Genomic DNA, 22,073 nt, shown 5'->3' with positions numbered 1-22,073 from the left:
ATTGGAGCCTCAGCTTCACGATCTGTCCTCCAGTGAGCACTCAGGGCTGATTTCCTTAAGAATGGATAGGTTTGATCTTCTTGCAGTCCATGGAACTCTCAAGAGTCTCCTCCAGCACCATAATTCAAAAGCATCAATTCTTCGGCGATCAGCCTTCTTTATGGTCCAGCTCTCACTTCCATACATCACTACTGGGAAAACCATAGCTTTAACTATACGGACCTTTGTAGGCAAGGTGATGTCTCTGCTTTTTAAGATGCTGTCTAGGTTTGTCATTGCTTTTCTCCCAAGAAGCAGGCGTCTTTTAATTTCGTGACTGCTGTCACCATCTGCAGTGATCAAGGAGCCCAAGAAAGTAAAATCTCTCACTGCCTCCATTTCTTCCCCTTCTATTTGCCAGGAGGTGATGGGACCAGTGGCCATGATCTTGGTTTTTTTGATGTTGAGCTTCAGACCATATTTTGCGCTCTCCTCTTTCACCCTCATTAAAAGCTTCTTTAATTCCTCCTCACTTTCTGCCATCAAGGTTGTGTCATCTGCATATCTGAGGTTGTTGATATTTCTTCCGGCAATCAATGAATGGGATTCATCTAGTCCAGCCTTTCGCATGATGAATTCTGCATATAAGTTAAATAAGCAGGGAGACAATATACAACCTTGTCGTACTCCTTTCCCAATTTTGAACCAATCAGTTGTTCCATATCCAGTTCTAACTGTAGCTTCTTGTCCCACATAGAGATTTCTCAGGAGACAGATGAGGTGATCAGGCACTCCCATTTCTTTAAGAACTTGCCATAGTTTGCTGTGGTCGACACAGTCAAAGGCTTTTGCATAGTCAATGAAGCAGAAGTAGACGTTTTTCTGGAACTCTCTAGCTTTCTCCATAATCCAGCGCATGTTTGCTATTTGGTTTCTGGTTCCTCTGCCCCTTCGAAATCCAGCTTGCACTTCTGGGAGTTCTCGGTCCACATACTGCCTAAGCCTGCCTTGTAGAATTTTAAGCATAACCTTGCTAGCGTGTGAAATGAGCGCAATTGTGCGGTAGTTGGAGCATTCTTTGGCACTGCCCTTCTTTGGAATTGGGATGTAGACTGATCTTCTCCAATCCTCTGGCCATTGCTGAGTTTTCCAAACTTGCTGGCATATTGAGTGTAGCACCTTAACAGCATCATCTTTTAAAATTTTAAATAGTTCAGCTGGAATATAATCACTTCCACTGGCCTTGTTATTAGCAGTGCTTTCTAAGGCCCATTTGACTTCACTCTCCAAGATGTCTGGCTCAAGGTCAGCAACCACACTACCTGGGATGTACGAGACCTCCATATCTTTCTGGTATAATTCCTCTGTGTATTCTTGCCACCTCTTCTTGATGTCTTCTGCTTCTGTTAGGTCCTTACCACTTTTGTCCTTTATTATGGTAATCTTTGTACAAAATGTTCCTTTCATATCTCCAATTTTCTTGAACAGATCTCTGGTTTTCCCCATTCTATTGTTTTCCTCTATTTCTTTGCATTGCTCATTTAAGAAGACCCTCTTGTCTCTCCTTGCTACCTAGTAGGAGAATATTCCTGGCGGGACGCCTGGAACTCTGATAAGGCGGCCTTGGACAAGAGGATGTTTCTACAGGAACTAGAGAGTGTCCATGCGAAAATGTAAAATGTCTTTTACCGTTTTGCCCTACAGACGCCAGTGTGCTTATTGAGATTTCTTATAAGTTTTATTGATAATCATTGTGTTCTGTTGATACTCAGTGCATTGATATAGAGTGTTCCCTATGTATTCCCTATGTATTCTATTGCTTTCTAACATTTGCCAGGACCTAGCTGTGTCTATGTTTCCCTGATGGGCTGGTAAGCACCCCGGCATTGTAGCAGCCTGTGACAGCTGGATGCGGTCATGAGCTGACATGTTGCCTTGGATGCTTGCCCTCAGAGGATGCAGGATACAGGATCTGGGACAAAGGTATTCTTCTTGCAACTTAGTGGGTCACTGTAACCCAGGATGTTCCAAATATGGTTGGGATGAGCTCTTCCGAGAAGGTGTAATCCAGGATGTCCCAAATATGGGTTTGGGACAATCTCTTCCAAGAAGGAGGAGATGAAATTCATAAATGGTAAATGGAAAGGACCTTGCCTTCACCAATTGGTAGTTCTTTGTTCTAAATGAGCCAATCCGATTGGTTGTTCTGTAATGTATGGCTACCCAAAAGGTATAAATGTTTGAGACACCCATTGTTCTGGGCTCAGCTTCAGGAAGTATCCTCTGAGCCATTGTTTGCTGTCAGCAAACAATAACATTTACTTTCCTTTTCTCTATTGCTGCATGGCGAAGTTTCTTCAATCTGCATGGCGACCCAACAGTATGTGTTTTCCAAAATAGATGTGCTCAGTGCTATTTTTCTAGAAAAAGAGGTGCCAGAACTCACCATGAACGCCTCCCTTGTTCTCTTATAACGGCAATGGTGCCCACTTGGCAGGTGCTGGAACTGAGTTCCTGTGAGTTCTGGCTGAAAAAAGCCCTGGGTGTGCTCTTGGTTTTTTGTATACATTCAGACACTCCTGAATAGCTTCCTGTTTTCTAGAACCAAACCCAGTCTCAAATATAAATAAGCAGACAATGTAAAATGTAATAACTGTACTACTAAAATTCTAAGGATGACACTAGCATCAGATCCTCAACACTGCATGTACCATGGTTTAGTCTTCCCATGGCACCAAGCCCACAAAAGCTGAAAAGGAAGATGAAGCATATTCTGCTGTGTTGTGGACCCAGAAACTGAGTGACAGGGGAAACTATGTGGCACAAAATACCCTTCTTCTGTGCCTTCTCCGCAAGAGGTCCAGAGGGCAGCAACACAATAATGTGCCTTTTCAGTGGTAGCTCCCCACGTTCAGTGGTACCGGTAGCTCCCCAGAGAAGCTTGCTTGGCACCTTCATTAAATATCTTTAGGAGCCAAGCAAAAACATATCTCTTCTCCCTGGTCTTTGGCTAATTAAACAATCTATGGCCTTTTGAACTGCGTGAGGAGGGGTTACTGTTTGTTATTAAGGTGTGTACAGTATTTTGTGCTTTTATGTTGTAAACTGGTATAGAAATTTAATAAATAATAATAGTAATAATAGCAATAAGAGGAGGAGTAGTAGTAATAGAAGCAGACCTACTTTATTTTATTATAAGGTTTATATAAGACACCACTTGTCAGAATAACCATCTCACAAACCAGTTGACAATGATTTATAATACATTAATAACAATCATTAACATACAGCAGTGAACAGCCAGCCTGTAGTAATATGAGTGTATATTTGTGCTCTGAAGTGCATTACGAGATATAGGGATGATTGGAACACAGATTTAAAAGACAAAATGCATTCATAATGGAGGTGGCGGGAGGTAGTTGCGGGGTAGAACAAGTGTCTGTCAGTCCTGGAACTGAACTTATGGAAGAGCCCTTTGACATTTTTCTGAAATTGTAACCATACATAACAGAACTACAAATCCAGTAGTCAAAGTGCACTTGATCTGCCATGAAGTTGCAGTTGTCACTTGGAGCCTCTCAGTAATTCCTTATGGAGCTTTGAGATCTCCAGTAAAAAGGAGGAAAACACTTTTGTTCCATCAATGTAATTTTTTCTGATTGGGAAAGAAGAGAAAACCAACTGTCAAACAATCTAAATATTAAAGTTGCTATATTGTGTGAAATGCCCAAAATTCATTTCTTCAACTCCTTGGGACATTTTACATATACTGTACAATATAACCTGATGGTACATAGAACACTGTATACATGCATGTTTCAGAAACAAAGAACTACATCTGGATTGTAAACCAAAGTATGAAACCAGATGGTTGTTCAATGAAATGAAATGGTAGGGAAAGGGTGGAATCCGTGTCTTGCCATTATTTATATACATGCATTCCCACAGAGAAACATGCACACTTGTATTTGTGTGTGTGTGTACAGGGAGGGCTGTGAGGAGACTACTTTTTCTCTTCCTTGTTGCCATTTTGAGGGACAGATGTAGACATATTCCATTTCTAAACCTTTTCTAACAACAAGGGTGTTGTGGACTTTGTATGTGCTAGGTTTTAGACTCTGACGTGCTTTGGAAATATTTTAAACATATGGAGATAAAAAAACCCTTCCTCCCGTTTTGAAGCAGAGAAGTACAAATACTCTGTTTTCCTAGTAATTAGGGATTCTGCTCTATGCATGTACAGTATTAAAGTTTAGGTAATGTGGAAATACCTTACTTCCCTCTATATGAAATTAGTCTACCTGTTTACCTGCTTATCTTCTCTTTCTGAGAGTGCTCCCCATCATCTACTGCTCCAATCGGAAACATCATCACGCTTTTCTTTGTAATAGCCTGAAGCATCTGAGCAATTGGAATTGTTGATCCATCCCGAATCATATCTGGATCCTTTTTAAAAACTGAAACATATGGAAGCGGTAGTGGGAAGAATGTGATCTTGGCTTTTGTTTTTGTTTAAAGAAATTCTACTGTTGTGGTGTTGGTTAGAAAAATCAACACACAGGTAGCCATAAGCAGAGTACTATATTTTCCAAGATACAAGCCCCCAAACTGTACCTGTGCTTCAAGTTGGAGCTGATTACACTGACAAGCTTCCCCCCCCCATTTCAGCCTTATGTGTATAATATGTTATGGGTGTGGCAGAGCTAGCTTATTTAGTTGAGGGGAAGGGCATGAAAAGTTGCCTCTGGGATGCCTTCAAAAGTGGCCTGATGCAGCACACAGGTTTGCATGTTGGATCTCTGGGTTTGTTTTGTTTTTTGGTAAGGGAAGGACAGATGTCATAGTGGGCATGCAAAGCTGTGATGTTGTCTACCACGGCATTAAGATATCTCTCAGCCTAAGCTACCTCACACTTATGCCACTTTGAGCTTTTTTAAAGGAAGGACAGGATGAAAATGTAATAATAATAATAATAATAATAATAATAATAATAATAATAATAAACATTTTTGAAGCTATAAATATTATTAAAAACACACTGGAAAACCAGAATAGATTTGGCAGAATGGCAGGGTCAAATAGGTCAATTTTCTCTAAAATCATTAATAAGAGGGGAATAATTTTTTAAATTAAAATTAAGGGAGCCTAGATATACAGTGGAACCTCGGTTTATGAACACCTCGGTTTACGAATTTTCGGTTTATGAACGCCGCGGACCCATCTGGAACAGATTAATTCACTTTCCATTACTTTCAATGGGAAAGTTCGCTTCAGTTTATGAACGCTTCAGTTTATGAACAGACTTCCGGAACCAATTGTGTTCATAAACCGAGGTACCACTGTATAGTGAAGATAAGGGAACTATTTAAAAATTCCATGAAGGAACGGGAGGCAGAAAAAAACTAGAATGATAAAAGTCAAGTAATTTTCCTGTTCTCTCTCTCTCACTCACTCTCTCACACACACACTTTTTGTGTGTCTGAAACAAAATAATTTCACCAGGGGATGCAAATTAGGTTTTCAGGAGGTTTACACATATTTCACATCTTTAGAGAGATGAAAATGAGCATGTGTAAGTCAAATAATGTTCTAAACAAATATATATATATATATTTCAAAAAACATTTCAAACCTCGCTGAATTGCCTTTGCAGCTGCTTTATACTGAGGATCATTGATGTTAGTAACCCATGGCAATGCACCCTCTGCAGCAATCACTGTCAGTTTGTTTGGGCTGTTTCGTTTAGAGAATACCTTTTCTAAATACCGTTCCACTTGAAAAGAAAATGTTTTCAATAAAAATGTTTGTGGTGTCTTTATATTACCTATATTCCATGATGTTTGTTAGCAGTGAAGCCTCTGCCACTAATTGATTGAACTGGTATGGCAGGACGGACTAGTTGGTTGCACAGGGAACTAAATAGTTTGCAGTCCAACTTCTGTGTGGGAAGGGATAGTTATCAGTTTGCCTGGGCTGAGACTCAAACTTCATGCATGGAAAGAGGCAGTGTGGGACAACATAAGGGTCAGCAGGTACAGCCCTATTCCAACTTCTACACAGAAGTAGATTTATGGAGGAGAAGGAGTGAAGAGGGCTGGGCTGTCGTGATTGAAGGAAGAGGTTGCTCTCTCTAGACCAGAGCTTTCCAAACTTTTCATGTTGGTGACACGCTTTTTAGACATGCATCATTTTGCGACACAGTAATTCAGTTTTACTAGCAATCCAGAGGTTAAACTAACCCCTTTCCAACTCTTGGGAGGAACATGGGGAGCGTTCGTGCAACATGCTGACACACTAACGTGTCACAACACATAGTTTGGAAAGCTCTGCTCTAAACATTGACAGTGGAATTCAGTTAGTTGTGGCTTTTTCACTGTCAGCATCAAATGCATCATTGTGACATGTCAATCCTAAAGAGACATGAGACCAAAGCAAGAGGAGGAGGGAAGTGAATTTCAACCTAGGCAAGCAAATCTTTGGACATAGGCTTCTACTGTGAACTGTTAATACCAAGCAGACTGTGTTATCTCTTCAGTGCTTAATTTGTAAAATGAGAAAGTCAAGGAATCGGGGTCTCTGACTTTCACTGGTGGGATAACAATACATCATCACATGCCTTTTTTTTACTTCAAATGCAAAAGCTGAAACAGTGCCTGGACCTGTTGTGCAAATAAGCTGAATCATAATCAAGTGTGTCTAACCAACATTACCTGACATTGCACAGTGGAAAGGTTCATGTGAGGAACTAGCCGGATTGAAAACTTTCCTATGACTCTTGATGGTATAACTGTTTTGATCCCTTTTTCATGAAAAGCTCCTTCTATCCCATGAATAGAGAGAGATGGGAAGCGCCACAAGTGTGAAAGTATTTCCTCCTTAGAAACATAAAGAATGAAACAAAAATAGGAGTTAGCCAGTCATGGCTTCTCTCAACATCTTTCTGCAATTCCCTTATTTTAGATGTCCTGTCATGCTTTCAATTTCCATTGACAGTACTGTACCTTGGTATCATAGAGAAATTTCTTCACACCAACGTTAAACTTGTATTGCTCTAAGTCAAATTCTATTGGCTCATACAGCTTCTTCTCCTCTTCTGTAAAATTAGCAACGCCATCATAGATTCCAGGAATCAGAATGTGGCCTGATGAATCCACAAGACTGCCTATGGAACAAACACATTTTGCAAAACACACAATTGCTGTTGTTCCATGCTCAGTCATATGAGATCTATCTGTGTGACCCTCCTTGGCCTCCTTAACCCTGTACGAGAGTACGAGAAGGAATGACAGAATGCTATGGGCTTGCATGCTATTTGTGCTGTGTCTGGGTGAGAAGAAATTGAAAGAGAACGTTTTAAAAAAAAAGAAGTCACAGGGTGGGTCAGTACCACCAACCAATCAAGGAGGTTGAGGAAGGAAGGGTGGGATATAATTTCAAATAGTAATGAAAATATTTATTATTAGTAGCAGATGTAGTAGTAGTAGTAGTAGTAGTAGTATATTTCCTTCCTAGATATAACCGGCCGTATGTGTGGGTGAACTGGAATTGAAACGGATTTCTTCTTATCGTCTGTCATCTTTTCCATCTCTGCAAATGGCTGTTGTGTGCTTAGGATTTCCATTGTGTTGGGCAAGGGGTTATTGGGGGTGGGGACAATTGTTATTGTTAGGTGAAATTTATGTCTCTTTATTTGTTAATGCTGAAAAATTACATAAAATATTAAAGGCAGTATGGTTTGGTCATTTTATGTTTGCATTGCAAGCCAGCTTCAGCAAAAGCAACTTAACCTTCAGGTGTGATTCAGTTTCAAGCAACTCTACAACATAATGTTCAAAGAAATTGTCGCAGCAAATGCAATGAGTACTCTGAAAAACAGCATGTAATTTCATGTCCAATTAGGATTCCACTTCAGTGTTTTTAACACCACAGTTAGTGCCTTATAAAATAATTCTCAGTTTACCACTCTGTTACTTGAGAATACCAAAGGAATGAACATTTGGCAATACCCTCAGTCCTGGCTACTATAACCTGCCCCTACTTCTCCACCTGTTCTAAAAGAGTCCTCAGTCTTGTGTACATGTATACTTGTGAATATTCATCTATAGAAACCTTAGGTTTGCCAACTAATTGCACACTCTACTACCCTAAATTCCTAACTTGCCTATGCAAACTAAACCAAGCATTTTTATCATTTGTTGCAGACCTTAATTTCTGATTAAAGACTATTTAGACAAATGAACAGAATTTTTACCAAGCAAGGCTATCAGATCAGACATGGGTTCCTGGACGATGCCACCTAGAGCTCCTGAATGAAGATCTCTTTCGCCACCTTGTACCTAATTGAAACATGAAGACAACATCACGACCGACACATTATCATTGTTTTAATTTGCATCATAGGAATTAATTAGTATAATTAGGAATGTCAATACTACAAGCTCCAATCCTACTCAGAATGAGCATCATAGTTCTGAGTAGGATTGGAGCTTGTAATATTGACATTCCTTTTATGTTTGCACCGGAAGCTTACATCTTCTTTATTTATATAGCATAAATCTTGCATCGATTCCTTTTAACATTCAACCCCTCTGCATTTCATCAACAACATATGAACGGCCAGTTGTTTCTGTTGCCCTGCATGACTCTCTGCATGAACCCCAAGATAACGTGGAATGTGTTTTACACACACACACACACACACACACACACACACACACACACACCTATCTGTGAAGGAAGAATTATGCAAATACTACTATCTCCACCAGAAGTATCCTGGGTTGCATCAGCATGATTAGTACTCATGTATTTATTTATCTGCTATACATTTTGGAAAGTTTGCCTGTCTGTCTGCTTGTACATTTGAACGCCACTCAAGGCATCGTTGCCAAACTAGGCACAAGGGTTTCCAAGGTGAGGATGGCATTCTTTGTCAATGTTTGGATGCCATTTTGATTCAAGATGACAGGCTGAAATGTGACTTTGGTTACTGTTTCTTGGCATAGATTTGGCTGTCTCTTGAGATAACTTGACACAATAGTTTTTGATGCAGGGTGTGAGCAGACTTTGTCACTGTTTGGATACTGGACACCATTATGGATCAAGATGGTGGACCAAACATCACTTCAGCATTACTTTGGTTTTTGACATAGTTTTGGCCACCTCTCAGCATGAACGCTCCTGAGGTGGTGGTCTTCATCACTGTTTGGATGCCAGGCACCATTTTGAATCAAGATGGTGGACTGAAATGTGACTTCTGCATGACCTCTCCCAATTTGTGGCACGACTGGTCCAAACTCACAAAGTATACTATCCATTTAAAAAGTGCAGTGTATTTTGATTCTACAAATTCCTGGGGAGTGCCAGACACTTTCTGTTTTTTGCAAAATAAATGTTTGATATAAGCTAAGGAGACAGTGACTACCAGTATGACCTTGGGAGCGATGATTAAATGTTCTGGAATACCAATTAAAAGGGGGAGTAGAAGCGGGAGAAAGGGTGGAAGGAATACTCTTTTGGTAGCACAATTTGCATCCTTTCTACCTAACATCAAAGCCAGAAAAATAATGTTTTAGACACATATGATGTCAGAGACTGGCAGGGCTCCAAAGAGTGTGGGGCAGAGGCAGGGGACCTGGGATCAGGGGAATGACCCAGGAGAGGGGGTCAGTGATATGTAGGGTTTGGCACTGCCCACAAGGCAAGAGCCAGGAAAGGGGAAGAAGGAAGAGTCAGGGCAGTCCGAGAAGGAGAAAGACGGGCAGGATGTGGTGGAAGAAGAAGAGGTTGTTCTGGTGATGGAGCAGGAGGGGCCTGGAGCAGGAAGAGCAGTGGCAACTTCCACGAAGGAGAAGTCTCTGGTTGCAGGTGCACAACCCATCAGGGGGAGGGTATATAAGCCAGCAGAAGGGTGGGTTCTCACTGTTGCTGCAACTGCTCCAGTGGGCACAGATATGAGGGAGAGCTGCCTAGTGGCCTGAAGCACGTGTGTGCCTCTGGAGCACTGCGGGAGTTGCTGGAAGTGCTTCTTCAATAAAGTTTTAGCTAAAGAAGGCACTCGCCTGACAGTTGAGGTGGGACAGGACATGTGACTCCATTGTTGCTCTTTTACCTCCACAGTGAAGCCGGCATTTCCCCGAGTCCCATACGTAAGAGCTGGCTTTTCCGTGCTGAGCCAAGTATTATCCGAAATCACAATATAGTCAACATTGGAGAAAAACTGCTCTTTCTCTCTTTCAATCACTTCTTCTAGTCCAGTGGAGATTGCTTCTTCCATGCCTTCAATAAGAAACTTGAGGTTTACTGGCAAGTCCTAAAAACAAAAAACATCAAGTTACCTGAAGGAAAATGCACTCTCAGTAAAAAGTCAATTCTATTTTTTTTTGTCCAGTTACCTCTGGGCTCAACTACTGTAATGTGTTCTATGTAGGCGGCCATAACAACTCTTGCATGATGCAATGGCCAGGGTGCTGATGGCTGTTCCTTGACACATATGCACCCAGTTTGGAACAATATGCATTTGGCTGCTGATTCATTTCTCTACCCAAATCAAGAACGGCCATTAATCATCCCTTGTGAGTAACTGGATTCTGTCCCACAAGAATATCCTTCCTTGATTAAGACGAATGCCCTCTTTTGCATTTCTTGAGAAATCTAAGGCTGTCCTTTTCAGAAGAGACAGGGTCACCTTATAAAAATACAAATTTGATTGGCTAAGATGCATGAGGGTGTTTGCCTTACATCTGTAGTGGGAAATTTAACCGAAGTGATTCATGATCTCCTATTATTGTTTTTCACCTTCACCCTTTTGTTATGTAATGACTTTCGTGCCTGCTATTTACTGCTGAATCAGACCAAACGTCAATCGGGTTTTGTGTGGATTGGGGTTTGTTCTGATTCAGAAGCAAGCAGCAGGACAATAGAAAAATCTCTCGGACCCATGACTAGAAATCATGGAAGAACAGAAGTGTGGGGTGAGCCCTAAGATGCCTTGTTCAGCTTTTCAGAATGCATCCTAAACGCTGCACCACGCTGCTCTGTTTCAGAAATCTCATAAAGCCTGGCTGCTTCTTTATCATGTCTATTATATTTCTTTTTGGAGCTAGTTAGGACAAGGCACTAGCTAGCAGATTTTTGTTTTCATTCCTCCTTCCTTTTACTAGAATAAGAGAGCTCTGCAGAACCCAAAATAAAGTATATATGGAGACACTTAAAAATGAAGGGAGGCTCTTAAGGGTCCTGGTGGATTAGGGGAGGCTTGAGGGGAGACTGCTGGTGGTGGTCTCCATTTAGGAGAAGGAGACCCCGACCCTGTTTTCTCCCAACAACCCAAGAAAATTGTGACTCTTGGAACACCAACTCTACCCTGGCTGTGATAGTGTACCACCATGTTACAGTGAATCCCCCCCTTTTTTTTCTTTTTGCTTCTCTGCAGTTACTTTACAACAGGACAGATCATATCCAAGTCTCAACTCTCACTTTTTTCTAACTTTCTGATTTCACAGTTCTTGTCCAAGTCTAGTTCTCTTAGATCTGATCTCTAGCGTTTTACACCCTTCCTAGTCTTTCTTCAAATCTCCACCTCAGATTTTCATACAAGGTGATTACTGGTAGATTCTCCGAATTTAATCAGTGTTGGTCTGAATGTAATCAGGCCCATTGTGACAAGGTCTGTGGTGTGCAATACTGTCCAGCAAAGTTCTAAAGATCACAGCCATGTGTGCCTTTGGCATACTAGCAAATCTGGTAACAGCTCACTTTTTTACTTTACTTACTTTTCTTAGTTCTTTGAATGCACTCACTGCATGTATCCAGGCTAGGACAGGTCCTTTGTTATCTGTTGCTCCACGCCCATAAAGGTTCCCTCCAGATAAAGAAAGCTTGTATTAAACTTTTAAACTTCTGATAGTGCTAAGGGTAGAACTGAAATGGTACACAACACAACCATGAAGAGACTAAGCTATGAATCAGGAAGAACCCCAGGAAGTCTCTTGCCTCTGCCACAAATTTACTATATTCTCTTCAGCCTCACTACCCCTCAAACAATGCTCAAGGGAGTAAGGGTGACTCAACTCTAGGTATGGTTGTTGTTGCTGTTGTTAAATTTGTATACTGCCCAATCCCTGCAAGTCTCAGAGTGGTTCACAAGAGGAAGCATTTTTCTCTGGGTTTAGGGCTTTGATTTAGCTCTGAAGATGGCTTTGATAATCAACGGTGACCTATTTTAGGAAACAGTGGGGAGCGTGAACTTGTTGGGGTTTCTTGGGACCATTAATCCACAGCATCTGATTTTATTATTTTATTAATCAAATTTATATACCGCCCTTCATCAAAAGATCTCTTCCGGCAATTCAGATAACTGAACTGGGGGCACAGTGAATCTGTTCCTATTTGCAGGGCTGTTTTCAGAAAGTAGCATTTAGAAGACTGCTGCTCAACTCAAAGGTGTTTGCTCTATGAAGTTCTGCAGGGCTCCATCTATATAAAGTCTCTGGGTGATCCCATCAGGGGATTTGGAGAGAGATGTCATCTGAATCAGTTGAGGATGTTCAGATGTTAGACCAGTGCTTGGATCCAGTAATGCATGGCTGAATGACAGCCATTAAACAGAAGCTGAATTATGAAACAAAGTTGGGGAAGGGGTGTGGGTGTATGGGTGTGTGTGGGTGTGTGAAATGCATACATTAACATAACCGTGTCAAAAGCAATGGTGGTGTACATACCACCAATTTCAGTCAAGTTGTAGGGTTCTGTTTCCCACCCATCCGACTTTTTAGCAGGCATCACATCCACATGTCCGTAAAAACACACCGTGGGCTTTAGTGGATCCTCTCCAAGCTCTGCCAGAATGACAGGAGGTAATGAAATATCTGGGCCATCAAGCACCTACAGGGGTATATTGGGTTATTGCTCCATTAAATTCAAAACCTTAGGAAAACAGGAAGACATAACGTTTTGAAGCAAAGGCTTGGATCCAAAGAATCATGGGCAAAATCTTTTTTGCTCATGGAATGTGTCTTCTGAACCAGCCTTGCTTTCGCACTATCGCAACGTGAAGGTCAACCCCCCCACCCCACCCCACCATGATGTGTACTGCATGAGGAGCTGCAGCTGGGGAGGAATATGCGGAAAACTGATATATTCCCACCTCAAACCCCTTGTTACCTGCTGGACGGGCATATCAACCAACATCACATTTGCTCCTAAGTCCTGGAGACGACTTTCAGCTTTTTTTACCATTCGTATCACTTCTGATCTTTGTGCTGGTTGTATGGAATCACTCTCCACAGCTACCCATTCCTTAAGAGTCTGAAATAAAAAAAACAGTGATCATGCATGGTGTTATGAAGTGTCATATAAAGGTTTAAAATGAACAACTGCCTGTGTGGTCATTTTTTCCCTTCCTATTTAAGAATTCAGTAATTAGATAAAAATGGCCGCTGGGTGGAACCACTATCTAAAGGTGCAGTAATCCGTCTTGGTAAATCCTATTTCCTTCTAATTACATCTAAGGGACCTGTCACTATAAAATCTTCCCTTTTTAAGAGGAAGCATGGAAGAATCAGAGCAGCAATAAGGATGTCCACCCCCACCATTTTCTCCATCCTGAAATTTTGTTTGGATTATGTAATTGCATTCATTCTGTATTACCAGATAACCTTTGTCTGATTTCAGGAACACCCATGAACACACCAGGTAATGCAAGTGCAGTTAACTTATTAATTCTCAGGGCCAAACTAACAGTGATGGGGGCAGCTCTGTCTATTTAGTTAGATCTCTGCTATGTTCTGATCTAAAATATGGGGTGGGGGAGCTTGTGTTTACAAAAAAATATATATAGATGTGGCTCTGTAAAATTCTCTTCCCTGCCTTGGGTACTAAGAGAAAAGTGTTTGTAATGTCAGTGTGTGGGCATGTAAAGCCTAGGGGCGAATGTGCCTATGAAGCATGCCTTTTGTTATTAAAAAAAATAGAACCCCACTTCATTTAGGATAGCTCAGTCGGTAGAGCATGAGACTTATTCCCATGGTTGTGAGTTTGAGCCCTGCACTGGGCAAAAGATTCCTGCGTTGCAGTGGGTTGGACTAGATGACCCTCTGGATCCTTTCTAACTCTATGATTCTATTATTCTTTCTTCATACTTGAATGGGGAAATGTTGCAAAATACCACATAGTTTGCCCCTAGCAGGGTTATTTATAAACAGTTTTTGACTGATTCCCTTTGACCTATGCCTGACAGTTGTGTTGTGCAACAGAGTATCATTGAGTACATTTGCCTTGCCTGTTGATATCATTTGGTGTTGCCAAAGGAAAGAGAAAAAACAACATTTTTGTCATACCTTGCTTATAAACACCAAGCACCTTGGGAACGAAGTAACTGCCTAGCTGACCAACTGGAAAAAAGAGGCAGAGGAGGTTACTCTCTGCTCTGTGGTTCAAGCTGGCGCTGTTATCCTATGCAAACTCAACTGGCAGTAAACCTTGTTATACAACAGGAATTGCTTCCAAGTAAGGAACCATGGGGTTAAGTGGCACATCTTTTGCTAAAAATAATAATAATAAAAATCCTTCCAGTAGCACCTTAGAGACCAACTAAGTTTGTCATTGGTATGAGCTTTCGTGTGCATGCACACTTCTTCATCTTTTGCTAGCAGAGAGTTCACATTTGGCGCTACTTCTACCTCAACAAATTTTTCTTGATGGTCGTCAATGTACTGGAAAAGCTGGTCCTCCAGCGATGTGGAATTTAAAACAGAGGAGCTGCCCACACCAGAGAGCAGCATGACGAGGACGATATGGAAGACCTGCAGGTGGTGAGAGACAAGGTTCAGCGTGTTAAAGAGCACCCTTAAGCACATGCAGCGCGATAGACTGAATGCACTGTTGACTGTATGGCCTGCCATCCACATGCTACTGTTACAGAATGGAAAAGACAAGGAGGATTATCTGGACTGCTTTTAACACAGAGAGGGCAAATTGTTAGTTCATGGGCTAGGTTTTGCCCTGAGGTAGTGATGGGTAATGGTTTTCCCCTGTGCATTTGCAAGAGCGTTTAGTACCCATGACTGATTTTTTGCCACATGCAGTCCCTGAAGGAGTTACAAGCAGACAATGCAGCCCTCGGGCCAAAGAAGGTTATGCGCACCTGCTGTTTTAACACACATAGTAGACAGTAAAAATGAGGGCGATTTAGCAATATTTCTACCATCACCACCCTAGTAAAGTTTATGTGCATGAGTCTTTCAGCACAGATTTTCACCAAAAGGTGAAAGCATGTAAAAACATCAACTCAAGGACATATACTCATATGTCATATTTCACTTTCAAAAGAAAGGGGGGGAACCCAATTGAAACAGTGCTTCCAATATTTTAATTTCTTTCAAGGACCATATTTCATATATCAGACAATAAACAGCTTGGGCCAATGATTAAATTATAGGGCAAAGCCAAAACATTCTATAACTCTAAAAACATTGTATATTCTTACTCCAGCAGTATGCTTCTCGGCAATACAAAATAAAAACGTACAGCTTCAATTATCAAGTATACTAGAATCCATAGTACAAGGGTGCTGAGTTAACACATTTGTAGTCTTTCTAATCCATCCGTGTCTCTGAGTTGAGAACTAAGTTCTGGGAGGAAGGAGGTATAATCACGTTCCACACAGAGTCCAAGGGTACATCACACAGCAAGTTTGCTAAAACAGCACAAACCTGGGTCTGGTCAGTACCCAGATAGGGGTCTCGTGATAGTTAAAATGGATTACCTTTTTTTCTGACACAGCAAGTCTCTGCACAAATACAGAGCAAGGAGTGGGACAGATTCATTATGCTTATACAGTTATCAGCCTATTGATTCCTGGATGAGGACATAGTGCAAGGATAAAGATGCTCACATTGATCTCTAGAGAAAAAAAGCCCTTGACTTCAAATCGTAAGATCACTATCTTAGAGTGTCGGCTTTTTTTTTTTTTTTTACATTATTCTCCTGAGAATACAGAGTCCTGTTTGACTCATGTTCAGCTTGTGGTCTGCTAAGACCCCTAGATCCTTTTCACATGTACTACTGGCAAGGCAAGTGTCCCCTATCTTATATTTGTGCAGCTGGTTCTTCCTGCCTAAGTGAGAACCTTACATTCGTCCCTACTGAAATCCATTTTGTCGGTTGGAGGGGACACCAAGGGTCATCTAGCCCAGCCCCCTGCAAGGCAGTAATCTCAACGTGAGCAGCCACGGCAGATGGCCATCCAACCTCTGCTTAAAAACCTCCAAGGAAGGAGAATCCATCACCTCTCGTGGGAGTCTCTTCCCTTGTCAAGCAGCAGCAGCATAATTATAAGACTTTTACTATTTATACACCGCCACACCTGGCTGGGTTGCCCTAGCCCGGGTGTGGAGGAAAAGGGTGAGCACTTTGAGCAATCCCTCTGAGGCTAAAAGGCGCTCCCGGCGGCCAAAGAGCACGGCACGTGGCAGCCCCGACCTGGCTGGTGGGCAGCAGCCGCTTTAGACCCCACTCAATACCGTACCACCATTTACGAAGTTGCTGCGCGAGGAAAAAAAACAGAGAAGCAGCTCGACGCCTCTGAGGAAACTTTCTCGGAGAGCGAATGTTTCACTTACTGAGGCGGGAGCCTTAAATAGAAACCGATCCTCCAATCACAAACCGAAGCCTGGCGCGCCTGGCTGTTCCCCGCTTGCGATTGGCTCCCCACGCCTCGCGCTGGGCAGGGAGCCTTATGAACCTCCCGAGGCAGAGGGAGGTGGAGCCTTGGGAAAGGCGGCTTCCTTCGGCTGAGAAACGAGCTGATCTCGACGGCAACCTGGGCTGCGACTCGAGCCTTTATCCGCTTTCCAGTGAGAGCAAACTCCACTGAACTGCATCAGAGCCCGCCCAAGAATTTGGCCGATTGAAGAGGGGCACTGGGCAGCACCGGAGGGAGGGAAGACACACACGTGTCAAGTGCAAGCTAAACAAGCTATATTTTAGTGCCCCATTCTCTTAAAGGTAAAGGTAAAGGGACCCCAGACCATTAGGTCCAGTCGTGACTGACTCTGGGGTTGCGGCGCTCATCTCGCGTTATTGGCCGAGGGACCCGGCATACAGCTTCCAGGTCATGTGGCCAGCATGACAAAGCCGCTTCTGGCGAACCAGAGAGCAGCACACCTTAAACGTTTACCTTCCCGCTGTAGCGGTACCTATTTATCTAGGTACTTGTACTTTGACGTGCTTTCCAACTGCTACCGTAGGTTGGCAGGAGCTGGGACCGAGCAACAGGAGCTCACCCCGTCATGGGGATTCGAACTGACGACCTACTGATCGGCAAGCCCTAGGCTCTGTGGTTTAACCCACAGCGCCACCTGCGTCCCCCATTCTCTTGGGGGGCCCTAAAAAATGAAAGGGGGAAAAATTGATATACATTTCCAAAATATAAGTTAAAAAACAAATAAAATAAAACCTACATACAGCAACAGTGTTTTGTGTAGGCTCCTATGATGTCAGTAATGGGGCCCGACTGCTAGCCTGCTCCCTAAAATATCACTGGTTTGCTCATTTCTACATATAGGGTGCCTACATTCTGCATGGACTGATTGCATGGCAACATGTGCAAATGGCTTTAGATACCTATTAGGTCCATAAATTGACATATATTGTATATTCAACACAAAAAACAGTGACAATTTGCTGTTGACAAAGGACAGCTGGACATATAAAGGGCCCCATTACCTTCAGTAGCTTAGGGCCTCATCAAACCTAAATCCAGCCCTGGTCAAGTGCACACAGTATCTACCCCACGCTGCTCAAAGATGTAGGTTTTGGGGTGCCTGAGTAGTCACCCTCACCCTGACTAACCTGAAAATGGATTACACTGTTAAGCCTTGGAAGGAGCAGCATTTTCCTAGCTTCTCTATAGACTTCTTTGTTTTCTATTTTTGCTGCCAAGGACGGGAACCGAACACAGGAAGCAGCCTCAGACTGTTTGGGCCACCCAGCTCAGTACTTTATTGTTTCACCTAACAGCGATTCCCATGCTGCCCCCACCTCCCTTGAGGGAAAAACAATTGGAATTTAAATGGTAATACAATAAAAGACAACATAAGAATATTTAATGTGATCAAATAAGAATATTTCACGTGGTGTTCAAAATTCCATAGGTCACGTCACCGAAGCCTGTGGTCCACAGGCCATATTTGGGGAACTCCTGGTCTAGCTGGCAGTAGGTATCCAATGACTCAGGCACAAGAAACATCAAGAGAAATGGTACACACATCTGTATTGGAGGAGTGTGACAGATTCACCCGTATTGGGGACAGAGCCAAGAAGGTGCAGCAAAGGGTGCTGCACCAATGGAAAAATGGAAGGTGGGCACCAAATTCTGGTGTCACACAGGGCACCACTGAAAATTGAAAGCCCGAAGTCCACCACTGTGTTTTGGATAATGTGTAAACACTGATTAAAACCCAGCACTGGTAACACATTGAGAACCCAGTAAAGATTCACTAGTAGCAATAAGTCTTCAAGTCTTTTCATTAATCATTTGTTCATCCCATATTTTCAGTGCATTTCTCAGTCACTTTCCAAACCACAAACATCATTTTTCAAGAAGAAGTGGATTTGTTGCACTAGGGCAACAGATCACTTAACCCCATTTAAATACACCACCCTAAAGCTCTGGTATGCACGTGAATCTCTCCTGCAAAATATTGACAGGGGGTAGGCACCTTAAATTATCCTAGCCCAGTGAGAGACCCCCATGTAAGAGGCACTCACACATGCATGTTGCACATCTGCATCGCAATGCTTATCCAGACCTCATTGACTTGACCTTATGTCATGTTTGGTGCACATGGGGACACACTTCTCTCCCTGAGGCCATTGCTTGCTGTATATAACAAGAGCTGGATCAGATGTGTGCCCACCCCCAGTATTTTAATTAATCAAATAACACCAAAAGACTGTACAAATCAAAATATGCTGAGTATTTTGCTGAGCAAAATAATCACCCTGCTCACTTAAGAGTGATGAATACTTTGCTTTCAGTTAACATCAGCATTCACAGAGCCATGTGGCCCATGGAAAGGTACTGCTATAAGCAATAATATAAATATATAAATACTTACACAGCACTTTCCTTCAAACTCGATAGGAAGTTGTCCAAGAAAGTGAGGCTCAACTATTATTACACTTCAGCTAATTACTAATCTAGTTCTGGTATACTTTCACAAAAATACATTCAGGATGATACATGCGGCAGAGAGAGAGAGAGAGAGAGAGAGAGAGAGAGAGAGAGAGAGAGAGAGAGAGAGAGAGAGAGAGAGAGGATAGACTCCTTTGACAGCATACAAGGTGCATTTTTTTAAATTTCACACCCAGATGTTCTACACTAGTAATGAGGAAACTGTGACCCTCTGGATGTTGTCAGACTACAACTCCCATCATCCTTGATCTGTGGCCATGCTGGCTGGGGCTGATGGGAGAAGGAATCCAGTAACTTCTGCAGGGCCACAGATTTTCCATCCCTGTTCTATATCCAAACCCCAGGTATGGAGCTTAAAGAAGACATACCATGATGAGGAGTCCCGACAGCAAAGAAGCCTCTTGGCGCTTCAGCATACAAAGCAATGCTATTTCAATCTCCTGTCCTGACTGCGGGTCTTCTTTCAGGATTCTGCTAGCTTTCTTATAAAAGCAATCCCACCCCGCCTTTTTATTTGCTGATTTTTAAAAACATTCTTATCGCCATGTGGGAGCAGGACAAAGGACATGTCAACAAAGGCAATGGGACGCACTCCCTTATTTTATAAGGAAAGGGGCCAACATTCTATGTTCAAGCTTCAAAATAAATGTTCCTAAAACATTGCGTCTCTCGTTCCCGTTCTCCAACCCCTGCCTGCTTTTAAGGCCATCTCTTGTTTGTTCTATGTAAAGACACCTGCAAGGGGGGGGGGGCATTGAGCCTCCCCAAAGTTGAGTGTTTTCTTTGACTTGGCCATAATTTTGATGTGGAAGCCTTATTGGGACATGGACATGGACACTTGAAGTGCATTCAAGAACTGATATAAAGCAAAGTTAATAATTATAAGAAACCATTTCACATTTTTCTTACGTTTCAGTCTTTGAGGGTAGAAGATTATGGGAATGAAATGTGGTCTCCAGAAAAAAGAAAAGATGAAACAGAAAGCACTAATGCACCAGCATCAGATGCCTCTGGCAAACACTTTAAGCAGCTTGCACCAAAAATTCACAGCAGAAAGAGCACTGAAACCAATACTGAAGCAATCTGGAAAAGCCACCTTGGTATTCCAAGGTTCACAGGTCAACATGGTTATACATAACAGCACAATCAGGCTAGCTGCTAAGAATCTCTCTCAATATACATTTTATATGTTGGTTGACAAATGGTTTAGATTCCCAGCATAATTTTATTAATGACAACCACACACAATGTAACCGGCTGCACATAAATAATACTTATTATTCATGTGCAGCCGGTTACATTGTGTGCGGTTGTGAATGTATTTCACGTAACCAAGGTTTGGTGTTGGTTTGCTAAGAGTATTTATTTTATTAATGAGCAAGTGTTTTAGTCAGGTTAAAAAACAATTCCTGTCATAAAACTGTGGAGCTGGATGTGATCCCAAGGGACATCTGGGCCAACCCCCTGCAATGCAGGAATCACAACTAAAGAATCCCTGGCCTCTGCTTAAAAACCACCACCACCACCTTCTTTTTTAAAAAAGCAAACAAACACATAAGCATTAAATCACAAATTCATTACATTTTAATTGAACATATTCAGCTCATAGATTGAAAGCAACTGTGAAGTAGATAGAGCATTTTTTCCTGATAGCCAGCAAACATTTCCACTCATACACCCCCCCATAAAAGAACAGCCTTGGTAAGGCCGCAATTGCAAACACACTTACTTTGGAGTAAGTCATATTGAACTGAACTAGATTTACTTTAGAGTAGATAAGACCAGCAGAAGCTTGGTGACCCAATGTGCACCATGTATTTAGAAGCCATAATTGAAGCCACATGGACATTGTATCTTGCCAGCAGCAGCCGGCCAGGTACCACAGGAGTAAGAGTGCCCTCTGATGGCCGTGCTATTTTTCTAGAAAAAGAGGTGCTGGAATACACTGTAAATGCCTCCCTTGTTCTCTTATGACAATGGCATCCACCTGAGATGGGGGGGGGGAGCCCTGGGGATTGTGTGAATAGGCACCACGAATGAGAGGGTGGGGTCCAAGACGTAGGGCTGCTACAGCTGCCAGTCCAGAGACTCCCCATTAACTTATCCATGCCACCCTGCCCACTCACACTGCTACTGCACTTTGCACATGCAGTTCCTGAATATGAAGCATTTTACCCTTCAGAGGTGGGGAACTTGTGGCTTCCCCTATGTTGTTATACTCCAGCTTCCATCAAAGCCAGCAAACATGGCCAGAGGTCAAGGATGATGGGATTCATAGTCCAGCAACATCTGGAGAGCACTTCAGAGTCACTTCAACAGTGCCTTTGGCAACCAGTGTCAATTCAGCGGCTTGTGGCACATTACACTAACTTTGGTTAGAGCACCAGCTGAAATGCAACCCTGCCAACGTACAGCTAATTCAATTATGGATATGCTCCGGTAACGTTCTTGACTGCTTGTGCACAGGCCAGCTCTTGAAGGCTGCCCAAGAGAAAATATGGTATGATTACGAATTCAGTCTTAGGACTGCTTGAATGGAATACCTCTCGCTTGTCTTGAAACAACTGCAGCACCTACCAGTATACAATTCAAGATATTGCTTCTCATCTTTAAATCCCTAAACATCTTAGAAATCTGGTGCCTGGAGAGCGGTCTTCCTCCACATGAGTTGGCCCAAGATGTTCAGTGGAGAGACCCCCTTCCCTACCTGAAGTGAGGTGGATAACGGCCAAGGAAAATGCCTTCTATTTTGTGGTACCACAAATGTGGAATGCTCTCCCCCTAGGAACACTTGCATGAGACAGACCTTGATGCCTTTCTAGCACAAAGTAAAGCCCTTGTTAAGTCACTCAGGCGTTTTCATGGTTTTTATCTCAGTTGATCGCTGAAATTCTGT

General features: G+C 42.4%; 1 protein-coding gene across 2 annotated transcripts; it reads right to left on the bottom strand.

Annotated features, from left to right (window-relative positions):
- Positions 1–3,156: 3,156 nt before the first annotated feature.
- On the bottom strand, positions 3,157–21,862 carry LOC118089897 (beta-Ala-His dipeptidase). 2 transcript variants are annotated; one of them, XM_060277927.1, is made up of 12 exons: positions 19,546–21,862; positions 14,661–14,783; positions 13,144–13,287; positions 12,702–12,864; positions 11,754–11,842; positions 10,091–10,291; positions 8,231–8,315; positions 6,981–7,141; positions 6,695–6,854; positions 5,612–5,752; positions 4,289–4,436; positions 3,157–3,634 (listed from the first exon to the last, which is right to left on the bottom strand). In XM_060277927.1, the coding sequence occupies exons 1-12, from the start codon at positions 19,591–19,593 to the stop codon at positions 3,544–3,546; spliced, it is 1,554 nt and encodes a 517-aa protein (XP_060133910.1). In that variant the 5' UTR covers positions 19,594–21,862; the 3' UTR covers positions 3,157–3,543. The 2 variants fall into 2 exon arrangements, 1 of the variants encoding a protein (XP_060133910.1); XR_004693198.2 differs by lacking the exon at positions 5,612–5,752 and having other exon boundaries at positions 6,690–6,854.
- Positions 21,863–22,073: the final 211 nt, after the last annotated feature.

Source organism: Zootoca vivipara, chromosome 8 (assembly GCF_963506605.1).
Source record: "Zootoca vivipara chromosome 8, rZooViv1.1, whole genome shotgun sequence".
Classification (NCBI taxonomy): domain Eukaryota; kingdom Metazoa; phylum Chordata; class Lepidosauria; order Squamata; family Lacertidae; genus Zootoca; species Zootoca vivipara.
Note: the sequence above shows the minus strand (reverse complement) of the source record. Positions and strands in the feature narration are given on the sequence as shown.

Excerpts from the sequence above, each read along its gene's own strand:
- LOC118089897 (XM_060277927.1), bottom strand. The coding sequence starts at position 19,593 with ATGCTGAAGCGCCAAGAGGCTTCTTTGCTGTCGGGACTCCTCATCATG. Across the intron at positions 14,784-19,545 it reads TGTCGGGACTCCTCATCATG|GTCTTCCATATCGTCCTCGT; the intron begins GTATGTCTTCTT and ends CACCACCTGCAG. Across the intron at positions 3,635-4,288 it reads CAGAAAGAGAAGATAAGCAG|AAAAAATTACATTGATGGAA; the intron begins GTAAACAGGTAG and ends TTTCCCAATCAG.